This window comes from Mastigoproctus giganteus, chromosome 1 (assembly GCF_048544385.1).
Source record: "Mastigoproctus giganteus isolate SK-2022 chromosome 1, ASM4854438v1, whole genome shotgun sequence".
NCBI classification, from domain to species: Eukaryota; Metazoa; Arthropoda; class Arachnida; order Uropygi; family Thelyphonidae; genus Mastigoproctus; species Mastigoproctus giganteus.
Window position 1 is genome coordinate 72,313,252 of NC_143575.1, and position 27,939 is coordinate 72,341,190.

Genomic DNA, 27,939 nt, shown 5'->3' on the forward strand with positions numbered 1-27,939 from the left:
ACTTTAATATCTCATCCTTTATCTAAACCTTGGTTTTCCAATAAATGTGCTAAGGCTGTTCAAGAGAAGAATGTTGCATATCGTAATTGGCTTGTTTCTAATTCTTCAGTTTCATTTTCTGCCTACACCAAAGCTCGCAACAATTGTAAAGCAGTTATTAATCAGTCCAAACTAAAGTTTGAACAGGCTAAGAGTAGAAAACTTGCTTCTTGCCCTAACGTTAGCCGAGTATTCTGGTCTCTTGCCAAAGCTATTGGCCACAACTTTAGCCCATCTCTGCTCCCACCTCTGCCCAAACTAGATGGTTCAGTTGTCACTTCAGCCAAGGATAAAGCTGACCTGCTAGCATCCCATTTTTCTTCCAACTCATGTATTAATGATCTTGATAAAACACCTCCCACCATTCCCAACACGCTCCATTCAGTGCCTCCACATGCATTCCACTTTCCATTGTGGTTTTCCGTCAAAAGGATGTCAGAAGGATTTTGATGAATCTTGATGCTAAGAAAGCTCCAGGTCCTGATGGTATTTCTCCACTTGTTCTCAAAACCTGTGCTCCTGAACTTACTCCTATTCTTTGCCGGCTTTTTTCACTTTCTTATTCCAAAGGTGTTTTTCCTTCTGCTTGGAAATTTGCTCATATCCAGCCAGTTCCTAAAAAGGGTGATAAATCCCTCCCATCCAATTATCGTCCTATTGCAATTACTTCTACTCTTTCTAAATTAATGGGAAATCAATTAACCACCAACTCTTAAACTACCTAGAAACCGTCTGTCTGTTCAAAGATCGCCAGTATGGATTCCGTCAGTGTCGATCCACTGGTGATATTCTGGCTTGTGTTACCCGTTTATGGACTAATTCAATGGAAAGGTTTGGTGAAACACAAGTAGTTGCTCTTGACATCTCAAAGGCTTTCGATCGTGTTTGGCATAAAGGTCTTCTAAACAAGCTTCCATCTTATGGTTTGCCAACTGTTTTTAGTAATTGATTATCCAGTTTTCTCTCTGATTGCTCACTGAGGGTGATGGCAGATGGCTTTCTATCTTCTAACTTCTCCACTAATGCCGGTTTCCCCCAAGGTTCAGTTCTTTCCCCCACTCTTCTCCTCTTGTATATTAATGACCTTCTTACATTGACTGGAAATCCTATCCATAGTTTTGCCGATGATAGCACATTGCATTCCACTTTCCATTTTTAGAAACCTCATCCTGCTCAATCAGCTTCAACTTCTCGAAAATCTGCTACCAATTCCTTAAATGCTGATCTTCAGGTAATTCTTCAGTGGGGCAAAGGCAACTTAGTTGATTTCAACCCTTCTAAAATTCAGTCTTGTCTTATATCTCGCAAAAAGGATTCTTCTGCTCCTATGCTTATCTTTAGTGACACTCCGATTTCTAGGCAAAATTATATATATCTCTTTTGGGGATTACCCTGACTTCTAATCTCTCTTGGCACAAGCACATTACAAATATTGCTTCCTCTGCATCTAAAAAACTTGGTTTTCTCTTTCGTTCTCGGCGTTACTTTTCTTCCAAACAGCTGCCCACTCTGTATAAATCGCAAATCCGCCCTGCCATGGAATATTGTTCCCACATCTGGGGTGGTGCCCCCAAAACCTCTCTCAGGCTTCTTGATTCCATTCAGAAGAGGGCAGTTAGGTTAATTAATGATTCATCTCTAACAGAGTCTCTCCACTCGCTGTCTCATAGACATACTGTTTCTGCTGCTTGCCTCTTCTACAAATACTTCCATGGGCACTGTTCTTCTGAACTGGCTTCTATAATTCCCACTTTCTCTTTCAAAACAGTCTGAACACATGCTGTGACCAGCCAACATCCATTTACTGTCCAACTTCAAACTCATAGAAATAACTTTTCATCTTCCTCGTTTTTTTATTCAACTGCCATTTTCTGGAACAACCTTCCTTCATACATATTTCCTGAAAATTACAGTCTACAGAAGTTCAAGTCCAATGTCAACAAATATCTTCTTTCATCTTCTCAACCTCCAATCCAAGTACGGTACTAAGTACTATAGGTTCTAATACCTCTTATGTTTGGGGTTTACATTAAAAAAAAAAAAAAAAAAAAAACCCTTTCCAGCAGATCTGCATCCTTCCTAAAATGAGGTCTCCAGACCTGTGATGGTAGTCAAGGTGTGGCCTGATCATTGCCATAAGGCAATGAGGGGTTAAGGAGGTGGTTGTCCCTTTGTATAAACAAAGGGACAACCACCTCCTTATCCCTGCTAGAAAAATTTCTGTATATCCTGAAAAAGATCTCTGAGGTTGGGCAAATTCATATTTTAGCATTAAATCAGCTCACACACCAACCATAAGAATAAGTATTTACTGTAACTAAAATATTTACATATTAAAATAAAAGAAATATTTACAAAAACTGCTATTAAATTAAATTATATACATGTAAAAAGCATTAAAACTGTGATAAAATCCTTGAGATAAAATACACTAAAATAAACCGGATTAAAAGCGATAAAAAAAAAAAAAAGATAAAAAAAAATATTTATTTTATTTTAATATGTAAATATTTTAGTTACAGTAAATACTTATTCTTATGGTTGGTGTGTGAGCTGATTTAATGCTAAAATATTTCTGTATATCATTGACAAGAAACCATGAAACGATACTCTTGCAGCCTTTTTTGCACTGCTCAGAAAACTTCATATCTGACTGCACAATTAGCCCCAGGTCCTTTTTATTCTCCACTACCCTGAGTGTAGTACCACCCAGTTGGTAAGTTACAATGTTAAACTTCAGCTGCCACCTCTCAGCCCATCTGCTAAATTTTTCCAGATTCTGTTGCAGTAATGTACTATCATTACTCAACTACCATTTTCTGAGCCCATCAACCCAATTTTCTCAGATCTCGTTGTAGTAGCTCACCCTGATAACTGCCTTTAACCACCGCCCTGCAAACATTTATATCATCTGCACACTTAGACATCAAGCCTGATATCCCTTCATTAATATCACTGATGAAGTGAAAACAACAATGGACCCAGCACTGAACCCTGGGGAGCTCCACTAATAACATTAGTCCATGAAGAGCAGTGCCCATTGATAACCACTCTCTGTCTCCTAGCAGTAACCTGTCCTTAATGCCACATTGTTCCAGTTTGTACAGCAGTCTTATGTGTTTAAGTACATGATGTCAAAGTTATTTTTTTGCATCTAGTTCCTTGGTCACTGCATCATAGTAACCTATCAGATTGGTTAAACTAGACAGCCTCCTTGAAAAATCTATGCTGTGATTGCAGTATAATTTCATGCCTGTCCAAATGGTCCTGCATTACTTCTTTAATCAGTGACTCCATTATTTTCTTTGGAACAGGTATTAAGCTAACAGGTGTGTAATTTCTCATGTTGCCTTTTGATTCCCCTTTATGAATTAGGGATACATTTGTACATCTCCAGTCCATTGGGGCCTCCCCTGAATCCAAAGATGCTCTCATAATTATGGCTAAGGGTTTTCTTACCTCACTTACTGCCTTCCTAATATACAAACATGAAATACATAATGACCCCTTGCATTCTCATCAATCCTATATGAATTCTGCGTGAGGTCCACCCCTGCTAAACTCACATTAAAATGATTCAATCTGTGGAATATCAAATTCTCAAACAGGCACACCTTAAAACTGGATTTAGTTACATAATATCTAAGTCTCATATGACCACTAATCTAAATTTTCCCTTGCTAAATTAATTAATGTAAAATGTGTAATTTCCTTCTCTAAATTATATCTTCATTTATGGATGTATCCCTCCCGCTCATCAATAATGGCCTGGCACATCCCTCCTAAAAACAACAGGCAAAAACCTATATATATATTAAATTTATAAATAGAATTCTCTTTGCTAAGTGTATCTACCTATAGAAAGGAATTAAAGTTATTTTGTATGGTTCCCAATTTCCCTTATGGGGCTTCTGATGTACCTTAGTTATGTAACTATTCTCCTTTTGCACATTTTCTAATGTTAATATGATGAAATTTGTCTCATTTTCTTTATCTTAAATGTTGTTATTTAGTATTGTAGAGTTTTTAAATTTTTTTTTTTTTTTTTTTAAATATATGACCAGGCTACATATAAATCATTGCAAAATTTATATTTCTATAATGTAAGTCCCTCTCTCCTTGTGCTATCCAGGGCATATAAGACTGGTGTACCCTCTGTACCTTCTCTCATAACAATAAACTGGCATTTATTTATTTACTTATAATTTGAATAGTTTCTTGGTATTAAAATACCTTTTTGTGTGTTCGACAATTGTACAAATGCTTATGTGTATTTTTGAATGACAACTTTTTCAAAAGCAAATCCCCTTCCTATATATCATATAAAGAACTCACTTGATGCATCACAATCGACACAATATTTGTTTCCTGGAATGCTAGTTTTTATAGCCTGAATAGAAGCTGTATCGACAACACTGTTCATCCTTGACTGAAAAATGGAAACTGGTATTAACTTTCATTTTCCATAAAAGAAACATGTAACAAATAAAACAAAAATTGCTAAGTTACTCATAAGCTTAAATACTTTACTGAGATTTAATTAAATATCTGTGAAAAGGTCATTAGCAGCTGTCAATGAAATTTTTCACAAGGTATACATTTTTATAAACTGTGACACATTAAGTTCAAAACCATATAGAAACCATTCATGGTTACCCAATAAAAATGTTTGTTTATATATTTCTACAGCAGCATGTTAGAGAAGAAACAAGTGGAAGTAATATTCGTGATCTAATTATCAACAGTGAACATTCATGCATTAAAAATCTGCAGTTAAAAGAACTGATAGGAGGCAATGATCACAGTTTATTGATTTGGGATTTACTTAAAGATGTAACTACCATCAAGGGTAAAGGGAAGGGTTTTTGCTTCCGTAAAGGTGACTAGGGTGGTCTCAGACAGTTTTTAAATTCTATACAGTGGGACCAACTGATGATGTTACCACCAGCAAACTCTAGTTAGGAAGCATTCAAGGAATTAATCATAGAAGCTACTCGGTTTTCACACCAACTAAGAAATACTATTCAAGGAATAAGCCTAAATGGATGTCAAATGAACTAATGACTACACTCATGGCAGAGAAGAAAAATGCATGGAATGCATATAAATTATCAGGCGACACAGAAGCCTATGTATAAACTAGTCTGCAATCAAGTCACAAAGGAGATTAGGTAAGTGAAGGCAAATTGCAAATGTTAAATTTGCAATTTGCCTTTAACAGCTTGTGGATGTTAAAGATATGAACTGGCAAAGTGTAGCAAACTGGTGTATGGAATTTCATGGCAGAAGAGAGAGAGAGAGAGTATAGAGGGTTGTGAAAAGAAAAGTAGACAGATAACACTGCTTATGGAAAATGTATCTCACAACAAAATAAACAGGGCTGGCACTAGTGGTACACAAGTGAGGCACTTGCCACAGGTGCTGCTAAATGCTACTGCATATATACATGTGTTAAGATACGATTTGAATTAGGTGCCATTACAAGGTTTACCTCATGTGCCACAAATACTAGCACCTGCCCTAAAAATAAAGATTACACTGAGGAACTGCAACTTTTGTTTTTTAAATGATCATCCAAACATGAAAAGTATAAGGACCTATAGTACTTTATTAGCATGTGTGGAATTAATGCTGAGAAGACAGAAGATTAGACTTGAATTTCTGTAGATTAAAATTTTCAGAAAATGAATGCAAAGAAAGATTGTTACAAAGAACAGAAGTATAGGGGGGGAAAAAGAAGAAGAGGAGAAAAAGTTACTCCTATGAGTTCCGAGTTAGATATTTTAACAGACGTTGGTTAGTTGAAAGAGAGAGAGAGAGAGAGAGAGAGAGAGAGAGAGAGAGAGAGAGAGAGCACTTCTCATATCACTTGTACATCCCTTCTAACAGTCTGTCTAGTTCTTCCTTGAATTTATTCCAACTACCCACTTCTGCAAAACCAGATGGAAGTCTGTTCCCAAAACTGACCACCTTCTATTTAAATGCAATTTTCTGCACATTTAATGTGCAACAATCTTTGCTCAGTTTGAATTTATGCCCCACTCTCGTGTGTAGTCTGAGTAAGAGGAAGGGTTCCATCAGCACTGAGATTACACAATTCATTAAACCCTTGAACACCTCAATCAGATCTCACGGGTGCCTAGCCTCTATGTACTGCAGTTTGTAGAAATGAAGCCTTTTCTGGTAAGAGTACCCTTTTGTTCACTAATTTTGTCATTTTCTCTGCACCATTCCAACAGATCTACATTCTTCCTAAAATGAGGCCCGAATATTGTTTTATACAAAGGGGATAATCACCTCCTTATCCCTGCTAGCAAAATGTTTTTTGGATTCATATAAAAGTACACAATGCTACTCAGATGACCTTGCGATGATGAACTAAAAGGCCTAAAGATAAATGGTAGAGAATTACAATACATGACAGAATAAAGGACTTCCTCTATCAAGGGAGTTCCCTCTTGTCATGAACAACAAGGTATCAGCATTTGAACCAACCAAGGATTTGAATAAAATTTTAATAACCTCTAAACCTGCCTAAGGGCTGGATTGAAAGGATGTAGTCTTATGCCTGTGGGTCGCGACCCTCAAGGAATCACAGTGTTTTCTGGGGGGGGGTCGCTGCAGTTATTTTAGTTGCACTTATTTTTATAAGAAATTTGACCATGAAGGTTTTCAACACTTATTTATTTATTTCAATATGGCATATGGCTACACTGCAATATTCTACTAGTGGTTGTAACACTGATTTTTGATCAATGAAAGGAAGTGACTTAAGGTCCACTGCAGCAGATACTTAAAAAATATTAAAAGCCCGCCATGTTCATACATATTAAACATTTTATATTATTTTAATTATTTGCTATGGCAGGCCTTGATTCACTCCCTAAAAGTAAAATATACAAATGCAGTGTTATCATTAGAATAAAATTCTATGTTACAAATAGTAAATTTAAAAAAATATTCACTATGATGCAAAATTCAATATCAAAATTCATTTTTAATCGGTGTCTCGATGTTGTGAATAACAGACTGTCGAATACGGACCATTGAATAAAGGTGAGTTGCTGTCTTAACACAGTTGATCACCCCATATGTTTTGCTGATGCCGCCATGTTTGCAATGATGTAATTCAATAATGTCCGCGATGGGCCGTCTAATGCAAACTGGAGCTAACTTAGTTCACCAACAGTCAACCACCTTTAATTGGCGCCATGATAGAAACCAGCCACTAGCCGTTGAGTGCATGCAGGTTAGCTACTGCTTGCACTTTCTAAAATCTAAAGAGCGTCGGTAGGTCGTCATCAGTCGGTGCTAAATCCATACCCAAGGAGAAAAGACGTAAATATTCAGAAGACTATCTAAAATTTGGCTTTACCACCTTGATCAGCAATGGCATAGAGAAGCCACAATGCGTTTTGTGCAATCTCATTCTCAGTGCTCAATCTATGAAACCTTCAAAATTGAAACGTCACTTAGAGACAAAGCATTCAGAACGTACTAAAAAGGATTTGGAGTTCTTTTGATGCCATGAAACTGGTCTCAGACGTCAGACCCTTGATCCTACAGAAAGTTTTCAGCTACAGAGCACAGCAGCAGTGCAAGCATCATATGAAGTCGCATTGGAAATTGTCAAACAAAAAAAAACCTTACACAATTGGAGAAATGGTCATCAAACCATGCATGCTGAAGTTAATTCTTGGGGAAGGCAGTGAGATAAAGGTGCGACAAATATCTCTGTCCAATAACACAGACATGTTCGTAGACGTGAAAGAGCAGGTTTTGAATGAAATCAAAGTTTCTCCATTGTTTTCTTTTCAAGTTGATGAATCAACAGACGTAAGTTCATGTTCTCAATTGCTTGTCTTTGTGAAATTTATTCATTAAGATGACATCAAAGAAGAGTTCCTGTTTTGTAGTGCACTTGAAACTACTACAAAAGGTGAGGATATTATGGAGTAGATAAAATAACTTTTTTGGAACTGGAGGACTGCAGTGGAAAAACGTCTGTGTGGTTTGTACTGATGGAGCACCAGCTATGCTAGGGCCAAAGTCAGGCTTTCAAACAAAAGTGAAATAACTTGCTTCCCAAGCAAAGGGTATTCACTGCATGATTCACCGATATGTTTTTGCCAGTAAGACTCTTCCAGCTCCTCTGAAAGAGGTACTTGATTCTCTGATCAAAACTGTGAATTACATCAAATCTGGAACCCTCAACACCCATCTGTTTAAAGAACTCTTCAAAGACATGAACTCTGATCACGAGGTTCTTCTTTTCTACACTGCTGTATGCTGGCTGTTGAAAGGAAATGTCAATTGTGTCTTTGAGCTGAAAGATGAAATCAAGGTGTTCCTGGAAGTGCAAGGAAAACATGACCTTGGAAAACAAGGCTTACTTTAATGATGAAACTTGGAAGAAAAGAGTTGCTTACTTAGCAGACATTTTAGACCAGCTAAATAAGCTGAACATGAAACTTTAACAAAAGAAAACACACATTATCCAATTTCAAGACAATCTTCAGGCATTTGTATCCAAGCTGCAAAACTGACATCAGAAAGTAAATCTTGGAAACATTGCCATGTTTGAAAAACTCTGCAGTGTGGTAGAGGAATCTGAAGGTGAACTGGATGAGAATCTGAAGGAGGAGATTACTGGGCACCTTGAGATATGCTGAGATATGCTTGAGATATTATAGGTGGTCTGCCGTGTTTAATTAGATTTCTTGAATTGACTGAAACTGTTTTCCTTTTGTGTCCTGTTTTAATTTCGGGAACAGTCAAAGTCACATTTTGTCCCTTGAAAAGGAATTTTAGTGGTACTTCCCTGAGCTTACAGAAGAAGCTTTACTGGTACGAAACCAGTAAAGGTTTCTCTGCTTCCCTGAATGTAGCCAGCATTCCTGTGAAACGATTCTTTGGCATGTAATTTGTTTTATGAAAAATTTCTGACTCAGTTCTTGTGTGCTTTGTATCAGTCATATCCAAATGTCAACATGCTTGCCTTTCGAGTTTTACTTCCATTTGCATCTACAGATCTCTTTGAGAGTGGATTTTCAACACTTCTTCATATCAAAATAAAGGCAAGAAACAGACTGAGCGTTGAGGATGACATGAGGTTGGCTTTAACAACCACTCAGCCACGAATTTTGAAGCTGATCGTACAACCATTTTTTTAAATATTAGGTTAGAATTATATTTTGAAAAATCTATTTTTAATGTTATCTTTACCCTATTAAAAATGCATTTTTATGCAAATGTGGTGGGAGGTCGCAAGTGACTTGGCTATCATAAAAGGGGATTGCAACTCGAAAAAGGTTGGGAAACACTGTGCTAAGAAGGCAAGCTATAACTCCTTCTATGATTTCCCCTATTCACCTTCTAATGAAGTTAAGCAGAGGGACTGGCAGAATGGTTAATTCTGCCAATCCTATTTTTGATATTAACTTTTAAAACAAAGTACACAAATGGGGGAGGGATATATAATTGTAACGTTGAATTAAATTAATCAAACTGAAATAAAATATACACATTCATGACCTAGTACAGAAACAACTCTGGATATTCCAAATAACCAGTGACAGAAAGATATTGAATATCAGTTTCATATAAAACTGCAGATTTTCATATGGGTGAGGGAACCAAACTTTGAGGAAAGAAGAAAACAATTGGCACTGGCAGTAACCCTGCGAAAAAAGTCAACTAAGGTTAAAAAGTAATACAATAAGACTTTTCTCCTCTAAGAAAGTAATCTGAAAAGCTTTTTTTGGATAAGTAACACCCATATCTGAGGTTGCTAATAAACTCATCCCAATCAGGCAGATAAGAAGGATGCAGCAAGGTGGGAATGTTTTCTTAAATCTGAAAAACTTGAGATATGAATAACACACACATCTGAGGTCACTGATAAACTCATTCCATGATATGACCATGTCCCAATCGTTAGATGTGGGTTTTGCATTGTCCCCTACAAGGACTATGTCAAAAACCAAAATCTGGTGGAACAATAGTACAATTACCTGACACTGTTCATATTATGGACTGAAATAAATGCAAACTGTATATACATTTAAACTTATTTTCTAACCTGCATCATACTGTTCTCTGGTTAGATCAGATATTTCTTGAATCTCAGTGTTTAAGAAGATAAGTAAGCTTGCTTTACAATAGAATCCAAAATGTTACTGCAGATGCTGCCATTCAGATTTTTATCAGTTAAATCCCCTCACACTCATATGTATTTAAAATAATATAACTCCACATTTTTAAAAAAATGTTTTCTATAGAATTGAAACAAATTTTAAGGAAAAAATTTGAGCACCCAAACTTTAACAAGGTGTGCTAACTTTCCCCCAGTCTTTACTGCTGCCATGTTCCCCTCCCTAAATAGGATGGGGGAGGGGATATAATGCAGCAGCATATTTTGGTAAACTGAGCCCCATGAAATTCACACATACCTGATTGTATCTTACTGAAATTTGCATCTTCAAGTATATATTTTTTACATAAGTATTTTGGTTTACTTCTAATGCCATGTTTATTAAATTTGCTATATAATGTGATGCGGTATTTTTGTATAAAATAAAAACAACTAACCTTAGATTTACTGCTTTCATTTCCTTGAAGACTGTTTAGGATCTGCTGTTCAATATCACTGATCCAAGCATCTCTCTCCTATAACAAAAATCATCTTTCATTACGGAAAGCTTTTCTAACATTATACAATAATTAATGAAATTACTTTAGACCAAATTTTTAGTTAGGTAATGATGAAATGTATGGTATCTTGTGTTTTGATTCCCACAGTTTTAAACTTTAAGCAACTTTAATATTTCAAAATTCAAGAGAATCCCTGATTTTTCTCCAATAGATTTTTTTTTTTTTTTTTTTTTTTTAAATCCAGGCTTTTTGCTCTACAACTAATTTTCACTGACATATTTTTATATGCCAAGTTTGGTGAGTGTTGCAAACAAATTATTTTATTCAATTACAAATGTTCTACAATACCAATATCAATATTCTTCAATATAATCTCCTTTTGCAACCACAGGCTTGTACCATCATGCCTATGACCAATTAAAAATTTTTTTGGATGTCTTCTTTGTATATGTTTGTAGGTGGTCTATCGTGTTTGATTAGATTTCTTGAATTGACTGAAACTGTTTTCCTTTTGTGTCCTGTTTTAATTTTGGGAACAGTCAAAGTCACATGGTGTCAAATTGCACAAATAAGATGGGTGCAACACAACAGAAATGTTTTTTTATCTATCAATTGGCAGATGGAAAATAATGTGTGACACAGTGGTGAAGCAGCCAACTCACCATTTTTCAGATTGTTTACAGCAGACCGCATCTCTCAACTGTTTTAAAATTCTTGGTATACAGTGAAATGTCAGCATGATGAATTCATGTGGATAATCAAAATATATTTGTTATAATGAAATTTCATTGTTCATTGTATTGAAATGCAAAAAAAAATTTCAAAATTTTTTAATGTATGTTTTTTTACAATTATTATTTTCAAGATAACAAAACTTTTAAAACTGCTGGGGAGAAAAGAAAATCAAATTTATAAAATTATAACCAGTACAACTATCATACATACTTCTTAAAACTAAACCAAACAATTTCAATAACGCTGGTGCCTAATCTATTAACATATTTCATGAAATATGTAACTGTGTCAAACACAATCCAGTTCCAAAGTCCACTCAAGTAACTAGGAAGTTCAACAGATCAACAGCCACTAATCTTAAACCGGCAATCAGCTGTCCATTAGTAAACAATGCAATGCTGTCAGATGCTAAAGATCAAAGATCAAAAATTGTATGTCATATTGTTTAAGGATTTTCTTATTAAAAAATTCAATTATAATGGTTATTTTTTTTTAGCATGATAAGTTTTTATTCTGCTAAATTCATATGTTGTTACTAATGATATTTGTTAAAATGAAATTTTATATAAAAATACAAAGTAAATTGGTAGGGGGCAGGAAGTAATTTCGTTTTACTAAATATTATGTTATTTTAGCATTCATCATACCAAAATTTTATTGTAAGTAAGCTGCATCAGTTGCACCTTGCAGAATAAATTCTAATAACACAATCCCCTTATCAAAAAAATGCAATCGGGATGACCTTCGCATGTGATTTTTTTTCTGATCTGCCTTTTTTTGGCCTTGGTAATGACAATGTTTTCCATTGGGAGATCAATGGGAAATAGTCTCTGTGTCATATCCATACACCCAAGACCAGCTGCCTGTTATAATTCTTGTTAAAAATGCTGGATCCAACACAGCTTTCTCAAACAACTCAGATGAAATGAGAGCTCTGTGCTATCTTTAATCTTGAATAATGATGGTGGAACAAACTTGGCACTCCTTGTGCCCAAATCCTCAGTCAAAATGACCTGAACTAAACCAAATAAAAAAGACATCCTCAAAAATTTCCATTTGGTTGACTGTCGATCCTAATGAATGTTGGTGTAGTCTTCTCTGATTCACAATGTTGACAGGCACCCACTTTTTCATCTTCAAACAAAAAATTTCTCTCGTGGAAGTTTTGAAACCACTTAAACTTTTGTTTTTATCATAGCATCATCTCTGTAATCTGTAAACAGAATTTCATGTGTTTCTGTAACCAATTTTCCATGTAAACAAAATTTAATGTTCTGCATATTGTTCAGATTTTGGCATTTTCATTATACAACAAACAAAAAGTGTTCATTCAAAGCAGCTTTCCACTAGGCTGACACAACAACAAGTTAAAACTTGGTGTGTGTGTGCACTCAAAAGATGTGGCTGTAATTCCAATTCACAATTTTTTAGCTACTACTATGCATTCAAGGATTATAGGATCATTCACCAAACTTTTTGATCAAGCCTTTTTATATTATCTTTTTATCACTAGTGATCTATCATAAGAACGACAAAAAACATTTTAAAATGTATCTTCCAACATAAAACAAAGTAACGAGCATACCAATCATGCTGTATGTTGAAAATACTCATAATACTCAACTCTACATCTCATCTATTGAATATTGTCATTGAGTGAGTGAGATATAGAGTTGATGTAAGATCATGCAATTATCTTATAATAACACTTGCTATGGTTATTTTAATGTAATTTTATTGTTTATTTCTGAAACTTTAATAAAAAGTGAAAAGTGAAAAAGAATCACTTCAATCTGCTTGATGTCAGACACTGACTGCAACATGTGACATTCATAGTAAAAATTTCCCCTCTTGATTTTTTTTTTTTTTTTTAATTTATGAAAACCCCAAGCATGAGAGGAATTAGAACCTATAGTACTTAGTAGTGTGCATCGGTTGAAGGTCGAGAAGATGAAAGAAGATACTTGTTAGCATCAGACTTGAATTTCTGTAGATTGTAATTTTCAGGAAATGCATATGAAGGGAGGTTGTTCCAGAAAATGAAAGTTGAAGGAATAAATGAGGAAGCAGAAAAGTTGTTATTATTATTATTAAAAATCTTATTAAAATCTGCTTTATTACTGTATTGGTTCGCCCTGGTTCTTTGTTCTGAAATAATCTGGTCATCAGAGGGGAAATCAGTCTGTACAGACAGCAGTTTCACTAGGGTGGACATATTCTTGGTAAGAACAATGTACCTCTAGGATGTCATATTTCAATTTGTTTGTAAATTGGATCAAGAAATGGTGAGTGAATTTCCCACTCTGCAGTTCATCCATTGTAGGATCCGGTATTCCATGAATAGGAATTTATTGTGGTAGCAAATCGGTGCTCAGGACCAAATCACAGAGGCATACAGTGGTATGGATGTGATACACTCTCCACATACTGGCTTATCAGAGTGCAGTTTTGGCAGCCAGCTAGTTCTTGGCAGACAGCAGCATAAGTTTTCATCTTAGTGTGCATGAACTGATTCTGGAAGGTGAGGTTTTCATCTCAAATAAGATCCAGGTCACAGTGAGACAAGACACTTTGTATCCATTTTTCATTCAGGATGACTTCAGTATTATTCCTTGTTCATTGCTTTGTAACTGACATGTGAGCAGACTTGGGATGATTAAGTTCCCATCCTATCATCTCTAGGTAGTCAGCTAGATGCTTGATTTGTGCTGCTACTTGTTGGTTTATCGCCGCTGTGTATTGAGGATCTCTCAAAGTGACTGTCCCTCACATGAGCTAAAATAAGAACATGATACTAGGAAGGGTTCCAACTTCCATGAAATCTTCAATCATATAAAAAAATTAATTTTCAGATCTTCTCTTCATTCCTATTTTTAAAGCTTTGTAACTTGTTACTCCGTTCTCGCTTGCGCGCATTGTGTTACTTGCAATTTGTGTGTGCCGTGTTCTTTGTTATTGATTGTTTATCTTTTTACTGTTTTAAATTTTAACCCCCACCCACAAATGTCAGTGAACAGAAATGTCAACTAGTTCGTATGTACATATTACAGTACGTATTAATTATTCTGATTATCATGTATATTCTTCCGATTTTCATGTATCATTTAATTTTTTAATTGATAAGGTAATAAAGGGTAAATTTGTGCTTAGTATATCTTTGCTTTTATAGCCTGTGGATAATATTCCTCCTATTCTCGCTAATTAGAATCGCTGTTTAATAGAATTAAAATTCGATTCACAAACGTGATCACAATGACCGGTGCTTACTGCACATCGTATAGTGAATGGTACTTTACTATGTTGAGTTCGTCGTAATGTGATTTGATTGTACAGTGAACCAATTGTAAAAAGGGGTACGTTGTATTTTTAACTATTTACGTGAAACTTCGGATAATTGGGGCAGCCGCTTAATCGGGCCAAAATGCACTAGTCCCGATGTGTCCCAAATAACCGAAATGGACTGTACATATTTTGGTACTTAGTAATTGCAGAGATGGCTTCAAACCCATCTGGCTCAGTGCCACTTTAGTTGTGTGCCAGTGCTCAGATACAAATGGTTGGACACCACCGCTCATACTCACACCTGCATTCCCCATACCCTTATAAGATGCAGTTTCTGTAGTAGTAGATCAAGTTGCCTCTCATCTTTCAGCCAGGTCTCAGTGATGTAAATAAAGTTGAATTCCTTAAGAAACAATAGAGTCTGAAATGGATGTATAATATGAGATAGGCAGTGCATATTTTGCAAAAAATAGTTCATGTGTGTAGAGTTCTAATCTGGGCATGGGCTGCAGATTGACGGCTATGCAGTCTGCTGATCAGTTGCACTCTTGATTCCTTGATGGTGCTGCCTAGTACTGTAGAGTTTTACAAGAGTACCTGGTGGCAGCAATTTAAACTGTTAGTGCATGAATGGTGCATAGGTTGGGTATTTTGTTTCCGATGCCAGAGCATCGGAAACACTTATGCTGTACTCCTTTTCAAAAAGAGCCTTGATACTATCCATCCCCTCCAACAGTCTGCCTAGTTCTTCCTTGAATTTATTTAAACTATCCACTTCCACAACAACGTATGGAAGCTTGTTACAGCAATCAATCACCCAGTGGCTGAAGGCAAACTTCTGCACATCCATTCTGCAACCATTCTTCCTCAATTTGAATTTATGCCTCCCTCATGTGCACAGTCTTAAGTATGGGGAAGAATCCCATCAGCATTGAGATTGCTCAAGACATTTAAAGCCTTAAACACCTTATCATATCATTTTGCAAATGCCAATTCGTGCCTAGTCTCCAGATGCTGCAATTTGCAGAATTGAAGCCTTTCTTGGTGAGAGCCCTCCTTTGTTTCCCTCACCAATCTAATTTCCCTTCTTTGTACTGGTTCCAGCAGCTCTATATTCTTCCAAAAATGAGCCCTTCAGATGTGTATGCAGGATGTGGCCTGACCATTGCCTTATACAATGGAATAATCAACGCCTTATCCCCTGTAGTAAAATTCCTGTATATCATTGACAAAACCCCATGAGCTGTCCTAGCAGCCTGTATGCACTACTCAGAGAACTTCATATCAGACTGCACAATTATACCTATGTCCTTTTCATTTTCCTCTACTCTGAGTGTGTAGTATCACACACACTTGATATGTTATTCTGGGATTACTGCTACCCATATGAAGTACCTTTGTAATGTTAAACTTCAATTGCCATTTCTCAGCCCATCTGCCTACTTTTTCTAGATCTTGCAGCAGCATAATTTCATTACTGTCATTAACTACTCTGCCAACCTGTGTATCATCGGAAAATTTAGACATTAAGCCTGATATACCCTCATCAATAATATTAATAAACACAAAAAATAACACTGGGTTCAGCATTGAACTCTGCGAGACTCCACTAACAATGTTAGTCCATGAACAGCAGTGTCCATTGATAACCACCTTCTGTTTTCTCTCAATCAAAATTACTTTTTGCATCCAGTTCCATAGCATCCAATCAAATTGGTCACACAAGATCTTCCCTTAAGAACTCATGCTATGACTGAAGTACACTGCACTCCTGTCTGCATTACTTCTTTAACCACTGATTCCATTATTTTCTCTGGAATAGAAGTAGTTGACAGGTCTGTAATTACTCCTGTCATCTCTTTGATCCCTCTTTGTGAATTGAGGATACATTTGCACATCTCCAGTCCACAGGGACCTCCCCTGAATCCAAAGATCCCTCATAATTATGGCTAAGGGTTTGCTTACTTCCTTTGCTGCCTCCCTTAATATGATTGGATAGATCCCATCCACCCCAGTTGCCTTCTTTATGTTTAACTTTAACAATTTCTCTTCCACTTTCCTCCTAGTTATCCAGAATTTAATAGTCACGTTACAGTTATCAAGGAATATCTCACATAGATGGCCTCTCGTATTCATGGTGGAAAATCCCCCACAGTGGGTGGTAACCATTGAAATCACCAAGTAAACAGACAGAAGATGGGAGCAGTGTGATGAGATTGTCAAGTTCAGTCTGAGAGCAAGGTTTGTTTGTTTGTTATTTGGTTTTTAGGAGCATTAGCAACTAAGGCCATATTGCTCTGGGATATGCGGTGGTCATTCCCTGACTTTTCCGCATCCTCCGTATTTAGTGGTGATGGGCTTGAACCCCGGTCTAATCAAGAAGCGTGTGCTACGCACTGCTGCTCCTTCCTACCTGGCTATGGAGGCGCCCCGAGAGCAAGGATAAGATGGTAGAACATAAATAGATGCAAAGGTTACCACAATTCCTATTGCAATCTGAACTGCTACAACCTCTAAGGTTTATAATTGAATATGTCTGGAAGGTAAGGCAGATTTGACTAGAATTGCAACCCCTCCATGAGCAGGAGTCTCCAAACCTCTATTCTGCTTATACATATTATGATTTGGGAACTTGTAGAGAGAAACGTGGTGATAAGAGAAAAATGTGGTGATAAAAAGGTTTCTGTAAGCACACACTTATTGGGTTAATTTGCATAAGTAAATCACTGAGGTCACCAAAATTACTTCATATTTCTCTGCAAGCTCATCGTAAAATTTATCAGATTTTTTTTATGAGAAGTATGCTTCTGGTTGTCATGTTTTTTTTTTTTTTTTTTTTTAAATAAAGTTAACTAGTCCTTACTGAGAAAGATTGGTCATCCTGCTTTCATGGCATCATTTGCATGTAATTCCAGCACTATGTCATCATCATCTGAGTGAACATCGACTTTCCTGCAATCAATTTGTGATTACACTTTCTTTTAATCTTCAGCAACCTTAGGTTTTGTTGTTTCATATACAGTTAAGATAGCTTCAGTTGAAATTCTGATTGGAGCATTACTAGTTTCATTTATCATTTCTTTTAAGAAGTAGTTAGCACAGTTTTGGCCCAGTTACCAAGAGAAATGTTTGGCTCAACTGAAACATGTTAGGCAATGTTTAACAGAGCTTGTTTTTTGTGCCTCAGGATATGACTGTGTGCTCAACTTTATATTTTTGGATTTTTTTTCCTGGTTTGCCAAAGGCTGCATGCTTTAAAATAAAACTAAATGGCTTCCTTTGCAGTTCAAGGAAATGGGAAAGGAAACTGCACACTCTGCTTGAGAATGCTCCTTAGAACTGCAAATAAGGCACATGGCATCTCCTCAAGACATTGTCTGGGAATGGCCATATTTCTGGCACTTAAAACATCAAATGGGATTTGTAAGGTCAAATAAATCTTGCAGTTTAAATAAACAGCTTTAACTAATGTGCAAGAGAACTGAAATACTAAAAGTAAAAATGATGGATCCAGTTGGAAGGACATTGCTTTGTTTTTTTGGTCACAATACATCTAGCATGAATTGCATTTTGTTCACTAAACTCCACGGTTGCTTCCTCTTCAGTCACAGTGAGCAGATCCCACTCAGAGATAACACCTTTGGAGATGTTTAGAGTATTGTGGGGAGTGACTGTCATCGGTATTCCATTAAAGGTTATCAACTTTAACAGCTGTTCAGACTGATTTGATTTTTCAGTTTCAATTGGAAGATTCCTGAACTAGAGATGTGGCACCATTTTCAAGGATGATACCCTGCCTATATATAGGCTGAGCAGATTGAGAGTGTACCGCCAGAAAAGTTAGTATATCATAATTTTGTGTCTATACTAACAATATACTTTTAAAATATTAACAAATATGCTGAAAAATAAAGAAAAATAAATCACTGCATTCTCCAGGCCTTTTCAGTATCACATATTTTTTACAGATCCTCTTAAAATAATGAGTAAAATGTAATGGAACAAATTACGTTTATTAGAATTACACATCACTAGCCATAAATATATCCATTTGGGAACTTACTTCATTATTGGAAGCCTCAAAATGCCACTGCTTATTGTCCAGGGAAACAATTATAAATTCATAACCATCTGAATCTAGAAAAGTAAAGTTTAACAAAACATTTTCAGGAAACAGGACTGTAATTTTTTTTAAACTGCATTTTAAAAAAAGTAAACATTAACATATGATAATGAAAAAGTTTTTATATAGAGGTAGAAGAAAAAGGTCTTTACACTTTCAAAAATTCATTTCTCTGTGACATTGGTAGCTACTCTCTTGAAGGTTGCAGCTGTCTTTTCACTTTGTAGTGCCCCTCCTTTCTTTTAGACTAAATAGTGTGTGTTGGGGGTCAATGATAATAATCATGGATTCATTAATATGAAATAAGGAATCTGCTGAGAGTTACTGCAGCACTAACTTGTCTAGAAAAATTTATCATACTACCATGTTTATTCATTCAATTGGTACAATAAATTTAAGGAATCTCCAACTATTATTCACATCATGTTTTTGAATTGGTGTAAATCACGGCTGTAAATCACTGTAGGTATAGACTACTCGGCATAAAAGGTTGCCTGGAGCTTAAGTGGTTTTTTTTTCAATAGGCTAAAAACAACGTACAATATATGGGGGAGAATCATATTTTATTTTTTGAAAAAATCTCGACCATAGTGTAGCACTTAATCCATCTGTACGCTAGATTATTTATAACCTGTTCATGAAAGTCTTTTGGTTGCTATTGGTTGTCTGATGGGAACAGATGGAAGTGTATGGTTTGAACGACTTCAAAGAAGAGCTAGATAAATTCTTGGAGGGTGTGGATGGGTGAAATGTGTAGTTTTTTTTTTTTTTTTTGTTAATTCTTTCTTTATTCTTTTAATTTTATGTTTTACGGCGCAACGGCAGCTATAGGCCATTATGCGTCAAACAAATGGTAGGAGGTAACAGGCTTTATTAAAAGTGAGATATGTGCATTATGTGAGATTTAAGCATTATATTTTGTCATAGCATTTTATCCTTTTTAGGAAAGTGAAAACTGCATCAATGTCAGATCTGTCGTCTAATATTTGTTGCAAAGTAGGTGTGATTTGGGCTGCATAGTTTGATAAGAAGGTGGTCTGTCGTACTCCATTATAGAAGGGCAGTCAACAATGATGTGCTGGACTGTGATTTCAGCATGGCAGTTCGGACAAGAAGGCGGGTCTGAGGGAGAGAGAAGATAAAGGTGAGTAAGGTGTGTATGTCCTATTCGTAATCTTGCAAGTGTGACTTCTTCCTTTCGGTTCGAGCGGAAACTAGATGGCCAAGACTGGAGTTTCGGTTTAATCCGAAGGAGTTTGTTGCCTTCTTGGTTTTGCCAGTAAGTCATACTTCGCTTTGTTATAAGACTTTTATAATCGGTGAAAGGAATTTTGAAAGAGTCATCAATTGGTTGCACAGTAGATTTGGCTGCGTGGTCAGCACTCTCATTGCCAGGTATGCCAACATGGCTAGCGACCCAACAAAATTTTATTACTTTCGTATTCTTAGCTAGATGAGCCAGCAAGTGTTGAATATTACCAAGTATGTAGTTATGATGCTTTCTAGGTTGCCGTAAAGCGAGAAGGGCACTCAGAGAGTCGGTAAAAATAATACTATGGGTAAACTGCTGCAACTTTATAGTTTATAGCGCCATTTGAATGGCATGAAGTTCAGCAGTAAAGATACTGCATTCTAAAGGTAACTGATTAGAGATTGTAGATGATTGAAGAACAACAGCAGCACCAACGTGGTGATCAGTTTTAGAACCATCTGTGTATATCCTGGTATAAGATTGATATTTCTCAAGTAGAGATTTATGAAGCTAGTTTACATTCTGTGAAGAAAGAGTACTTTTCCCCCATTCTTGAAGGGACAGATCACAGGTGGCAGGGCAAAAAACCCATGGAGGAGTCGTGAAACTAGTGGTGGCTATTTTAGAAAGGTCAAGCTGCCAATTATCAAGTAGTGAGCAAAGACGTATGCCAGTGGGTCGATTTATTGATGGATAAACGGCATACAAGTTCTCCCAATCTGGTGTAAATAGATGTTTCCACGATGGATGCAGGGGTTGGCTTTTTATTTTGATAGCATAATTTAGCAGTAAAATTTGTCTTCGTAGAGAGAGTGGGGGATCGTGAGCTTCAGCGTACAGGCTCTGTACTGGAGATGTGCGGTAGGCACGAAGAGCAATGCAAAGGCCACTATGGTGAATAGGGTCCAAAGCCCTCAAAATGCTAGGTCAAGCAGAGTTGTAAACTGGTGACGCATAGTCTAACCTTGATCTTACAATAGCATGATATAAATGAAGGAGTGTTTGACGGTCAGCACCCCATGTTGTAGCTGATAATACTCTCAAAATGTTTAATTTCTTGAAACAGGTGGTTCTAAGTTGTTGATTATGGTCAAGAAAGGTCAATTTTTTTATCTAAACTAAACCCAAGGAATCGAATGGTAGGCACAACAGGTATATCATGGTTCCCCAGCTTTTTTTTTTTTGTTAATGCTATATAAGCTTGCTTTCTTGCATCATTTGTCATAATTCTAGACAACATTATGAAAAAGTAGTAGTAGTAACTTTGGTGACTACAGGTATTTCTTTTGAGTTTAACAATCAAATTTAGTGGACAGACATTCCTATATAGTCCATTAAAGCAAGATTTTACCATATTTTAAAAAGTGCATCTTGGACATAACATTCTCTTTTACGGATTAACTTTTCACTTAGTGAAATAAGAAGGGTTAAATTTGCAGACTCTGATGCTTGTACAAAATGTATTTAATATTTGTCTTTTTTTTTTTTTTTTTTTTTAAGTTTTAATTATTATTACTTTAAAGGAGGTTTTTTTTAAAGCTCAAAAGAGAGATGGCTGTGATCCTGGAATCAAGCTAGTATGCATATTGCAACTGGAGTCCCATAACATTGTCACAAAAAATGCAACACGGTTAGCTGTTGTATTGGTATTATATCATACATAAAGCAGTTATAATTGAGTTGTAAATCCCTGGCTGTAGTGAAGGAGCCTAGTATAAATAGAAATTTATTTTTTTGTTGCCATTATTATTATTATTATTATTCTCCCCTCACACACACACATCAGCGTGCAATTATCATATTAGGGACTAAACTACATTTTGCCTAGAATGATGTCTTGTAAAAACCCCTTCTATGTCAGAACTTTTTCTCTTCTTAATATTTTTAAAACTAAATGCTACAATCATAATTATATTAGGGCTTTTATGGTGAACCAGCATGTAAGGGCATATTGAAGCAGCATATTATGTTTGTACATATGTACAGACAGCATGCTGCTGTGTGTGTGTGTGTGTGTGTTCATGAATTTATCTTCATGTTACATTGAATAAAGAATTTACTCCCTCTACATCAGCAGTTCCTGATCGGTTGATCGCGAACCCCCAGGGGTTCGCACCAAAAATTCTGTAATGGCATCTGCTTAGATTGACATATGTATATTATTGCAAATTACAAAATATAACTAATAATAAACAATAGAGTGAATTAAAATTAAATAAAAAGTGAAGAACTGGCAAAGAAAGAAACCACATATCCCACAATTCCTTATAATTAGTTTACTATCTTATATCGTGTTAAATAAACATGCTTTCCACACTAATTATTTTTTTTTTCATTTTCAAGAACCATTGTTATGTATAGGTACTTTTTTTAAAAAAAAAAACATATAGTACTTAGTACCATGCATGGGTTGAAGGTTGAAAAGTTGAAAGAAGATACTTGTTGACATTAGACTTGAACTTTTGTAGATTGTATTTTTCAGGAAATACATATGAAGGAAGGTTGTTCCAGAAAACAGAAGTTGAATGAATCTAGAAGCCTGAGAGAGGTTTTGGGGGTACTGCCCCAGATGTGGGAACAATATTCCATGGTAGGCTGGATTTTCGATTTCTACAGAGTTAACAACTGTTTGGAAGAAAAGTAATGCAGACAGAGAAAGAAAAAACCCAGTTTTTTAGATGCAGAGAATGCAATATTTGTATGTGCTTTATGCCAAGGGAGATTAGAAGTCAGGGTAATCCTTTTTTGTGAGATATAAAACAGAACTGAGTTTTAGAAGGACTGAAATTAAGCTATCTTTGCCCCACTGGAGAATTACCTGGAGATTAGCATTTAAGGATTTGGCAGTGGATATTCGAGAAGTTGAAGCTGTTTGAGCAGGGCAAGGTTTCTCAAACTGGAATGAGAAATGCAATGTGCTATCGTCAGCAAAACTATGGATAGGATTTCCGGTCAATGGAAGAAGGTCATTAATATATACAAAGGGTACTAGGAAAGTTTTGCAATATGACGCAACAATGAATCACAGGAAGCTGCTTGTTGCTGCATGTTGAGACATGTTCATACGTGCATAGTAGCCGCCGCACCAAGTCGATGGGCTCAGTTATTCATTAGTAGTGAGAGTGTAAAGTGCTTGCGATGGCATCGTGGTCACGAAATGAGATAAGGACAGTTTTGCGGTATAATTTCGTGCGTTTTTGCGGTATAATTTTGCGGTATAATTTCTCTGCATCTTAGAAGAAATGACTCTTGCACTAGATGATGATTGTCCACATCGTACAACGATATTCAGGTGGTATAGAGAATTCCAAAGGGGAAATTTCGCTCTGGAGGATTCTGAGAGGCCGGGAAGGCCACGAACGTCAGTTACGGAGGAAAACGTTACTGCTGTGAGGAAAATGCTTGACGACAACAGGCGAGTGACCTACCAACAGATAGAGGATACTTTGGGCCTAAATGCACCAGCAATTCGTTCGATTCTGCAAGATCATTTGCACGTGAAGAAACTTTGTTCTCTCTGGGTGCCGCATCAACTGACTGAAGAGCAGATGACACGACGTGTGACTTGGTGCCGGGAGATGTTAAAAAAGTTTGATAAGGGACTATCTCGGTATGTGAACAACATCGTGACAGGTGACGAGACTTGGCTGTACTATTACGATCTGCCGACCAAGGCTCAAAACAAAGTTTGGGTCTTTGATGATGACGACACACCCGTAATTGTCAGAAAATCCCGATCTGTAAAGAAGAAAATGATAGCTGTATTTTTCAAATCGAGTGGAACTGTGGAACGTGTCGTTTTGGACACGCAGAAGACAGTCACAGCTAAGTGGTATACTGAACAATGCCTGCCTAAAGTCATTGGATCTATGAAGAACCTGCGGCCAAAGTCAAGAATGGACACCTGGTACCTCCATCACGATATTGCTCAGCTCACTGCGCCAAAGCCTGCACCGAATATTTGACCACGACAGGACTGAAACTTCTCGAGCACCCTCCCTACAGTTCAGACCTTGCTCCCTGCGACTTTGCACTGTTCCTGCATGTGAAAATGAAGCTAAAAGGGAGGCGGTTTTCCAGTGATGAGGACCTTCTACGGGCTTGGGACAACGAGTGTGCTTTACTCCCTACTGAAACTTGGCAGAACTGGTTTAAAGATTGGTTTCGGAGGATGGAGAGGTGTATTGAATGTAGAGGAAATTACTTTGAAAAAATTAAATAAACAAAGCTGTATTGCAAAACTTTCCTAGTACCCTTTGTACAAGAGGAAAAGAGTGGGAGAAAGAACTGAACGTTGGGGAACACCAGCATTAATGGAGAAGTCAGAAGACAGAGCCGTCTGCCCTCACATGCAGGGAGTGGTCAGGGAGAAACTGGATAAACTAATTACAAAGAATAGTGGCAAACCAAAGGATGGAAGCTTATTTAGAAGACCTTTATGCCAAACGCGATCAAAAGCCTTTGAAAAGTCAAGAGCAATGGCTTGAGTTTCGCCAAACTTTACCATTAAATTTATCCATAGATGGGCAACATACACTGCCCTACCATTAATATCCAGACACCTACTTTTAGACAAAAAAGGACCTTTTATTGTGTCATTTAATATTTTGTGCTGAAATCTTTTTCTTTTATGGTGGCCTTCAATGTGCGTGGCATACTCTCAAACTATAAATGTCATGTGATATGTTACTCCACTCAGCCATTAGTGCAGCCACCAGTTCGGCCTTGTTCTTTGGGTGATCTCGACGTGCACGTACCCGTCGATACAATACATCCCAAAGATGCTCAATAGGGTTCAGATCAAGACTCTGGGCTGGCCAATCCAAATTTTTCTGAACCCATCCCTCAATCCACTCTGTTACAACCCGAGCAGTATGGCATGGTGTTTGTTAATTGTTAATTGGTGTTTTTAGGAGCATTAGCAACTAAGGCCATATTTCTCCGGGATATGCGGTGGTCATTCCCTGACCTTTCCGCATCCTCCGTATTTGGTGGTGACGGGCTCGAACCCCGGTCTAAATCAAGAAGCGTGTGCTACACATTGCTGCTCCTTCCCACCTGGCTACGGAGGCGCCATGGCATGGTGTGTTGTCTTGTGAACTATTAAGATAATTCTGTTGAACGTGTCATCTCTTGCATGCCCACTTTTGCAATTGTCTGTTTGAAGCCCACTGTGCAAATTTATAGCTGGTTCTGTGACATGTTGCATGCATAGGATCTATTTCTCCATCCATGGAGGGGTGTCCGGATATCAATGGTAGGGCAGTGTAAGATAGAATATCACCAATGCAACAACACTAATGAAATCTATACTGGTGATCGTTGATCAGATGAAAGATGTCCAGATAGTTTAAGAGTTGGTGGTTAATTGATTTCTCCATTACTTTAGAAAGAGTAAAAGTAATCGCAATGGGACGATAACTGGATGGAAGGGATTTGCAACCCTTTTTAGGAACTGGCTGGATATGAGGAAATTTCTAAGAAGGAAAAACACCTTTGGAATAAGAAAGGGTAAAAAGACAATGCAAAACAGGAGTAGGTTCAGGAGCACATGTTTTGAGAACAAGTGGAGAAATACCATCAGGATCTGGAGCTTTCTTATCATCAGATTCATCCAAAATCTTTCTGATATCCTTTTAGCATTAGCAAAGGCACATGATGCAAGAAAGCAGGAGCCTCAGTAGCCAGGTGGGCAGGAGCAGCAGTGCATAGCACATGCTTCTTGATTAGACTGGGGTTTCGAGCCTGTTAGCCACCATACACGGAGGATGCAGAAAGGTCAGGGAATGACTACCGCATATCCCCACAGCAATATGGCCTTAGTTGCTAATGCTCCTAAAAACCAAATAACAACAACAACAGCAAGAAAGCAAGCTCATATAGCATCAGCCAAACCCCCACCCACACTTCTCATTTCACCCACCCACTCGCTCCAAATGTTTGTTTAGTTCAGCCTTGAATCAGTTTAAGCTATCAACTTCTACAACAACAGTTGGTAGTTTGTTCCAGCAATCAACAACCCACTAGCTAAAGGCAAACTTCCGCGCAACTATCCTACAACCATCTTTCCTCAATTTGAATTTATGCCCTCTCAGGCAATTATTCTGAGCAAGAGGAAGAATCTCATCAGCATTGAGCATGCTCAAACGATTCAAGGCTTTATACATCTCAATCAGATCACCTCGCAGGTGCCTAGTCTCCAGACACTGTAATTTGCAAAACTTAAGCCTTTTTTCGTAAGAGCAACCGTTTGTTCCATTCACTAATCTTGTTGCCCTTCTCTGTACTCGTTCCAACAGCTCTACGTCCTTCTTAAAATGAGGCCTCCCGACCTGGATACAGTATTCAAGGTTTGGCCCGACCATTGCCTTATACAAGGGGATAATCACCTGGTTATCCCTGCTAGAAAAATTCCTGTATATCATTGACAAGACACCATGAACTGCTCTTACAGACCCATCCACTGCTCAGAAAACTTCATATCTGCTTGCACAATAACCCCCAGGTCCTTTTCATTCTCTACCACTGTCAGTTTAGTACCACAGAGTTGATACGTTGCTCTGGGGTTGCTGTTTCCCGTATGCAGTACTTTACATTTGTCAATGTTAGACTTCAGTTGCCACCTCTCAGCCCATCTACTCAACTTTTTCTAGATTCTGTTGCAGCAGCATACTGTCATTAGTATGCAAACATATCGAATGAAAACTTGGACATTAAGCCTAATATACCATCATCAATATCATTAATGAATACAGAAAACAACAATGGACCCAACACTGAACCCTGGGGGCACTCCACTAATAACATTAGTTATGGGCGCCTCCGAAGCCAGGTGGGAAGGAGCAGCAGCAGTGCGTAGCACACGCTTCTTGATTATGCCGGGGTTCGAGCCCGTCACCACCAAATACAGAGGATGCGGAAAAGTCAGGGAATGACCACCGCATATCCTGGAGCAATATGGCCTTAGTTGCTAATGCTCCTAAAAACCAAATAACTTACTAACTATAACATTAGTCCATGAAGAGCAGTGTCCATTGTTTACCACTCTCTGTCTTCTCCCACTCAACCATTCCTTTATCCATAGCAGCAATTTGCCTCCAATGCCACACTGCTACAAATATATAATTTAAAAATTATTCTTTGCATCCAGTTCCTTTCTGACTACATCATGGTATCCAATCAAATTGGTCAGACAAGACTTCCCCTTAACAAACCCATGATGTGTCCAAGCTATAACTGAAGTCCTGTCTAAGATGATCCTGCAATGCTTCTTTAACCAGTACCTCTATTAATTTCCCTCGAACAGAAGTTAAACTAATAGGTCTGTAATTACCTGTCTCCCTTTGTTCCTCCTTTGTGGATTGGGGTCACATTTGCATATCTCCAGTCCATGGGTACCTCCCCTGAGTCCTAGGATGTTCTCATAATTATGGCTAAGGGATTGCTTACTTCCTTTGCTGCCTCTTTTAATATAACTGGATAGATTCCATCCACCCCAGGTGCCTTTCTTATGTTTATCTTCAACAATTTCTCCTCCACTTTTCTCTCAGTTATTACAAGATTATCTAGCTTACTGCCAGAGTTTAATAGACCTCTGGCATTCCCCTCCCTGAATAACACCTCATGTCCAAATATAGATGCAAAATATTCATTTAGTTTGTTAGCAACCTGAGCAGGATCATCAACAGTTGAACCATCGATATCAAGTAGACCAATCTGATTCAACACCTTCCTTCTTGAACTTACATAAGCAAAGAACGTTTTACTGTTTTTCTTTGCATCCTTTGCCAAAGATTTCTCGCAATCTGCCTAAACTCCTTTGTGACTTGGTTAATACCTAGCTTATATCTATCAT

At 37.2% G+C, this 27,939-nt stretch overlaps 1 protein-coding gene across 1 annotated transcript in view; it reads right to left on the minus strand.

Moving 5' to 3' along the window:
• The window catches only part of CenG1A (Centaurin gamma 1A), a 751,861-nt gene that overhangs the window by 36,391 nt on the left and 687,531 nt on the right, over window positions 1-27,939 (minus strand). The window contains exons 13-15 of the mRNA XM_090380508.1: window positions 18,773-18,846; window positions 10,630-10,707; window positions 4,375-4,468 (exon numbers count right to left, since the gene is read on the minus strand). Of these exons, the coding sequence (XP_090236634.1) occupies window positions 4,375-4,468; window positions 10,630-10,707; window positions 18,773-18,846 (246 nt within the window). The remainder of the gene's footprint in view (window positions 1-4,374; window positions 4,469-10,629; window positions 10,708-18,772; window positions 18,847-27,939) is intronic.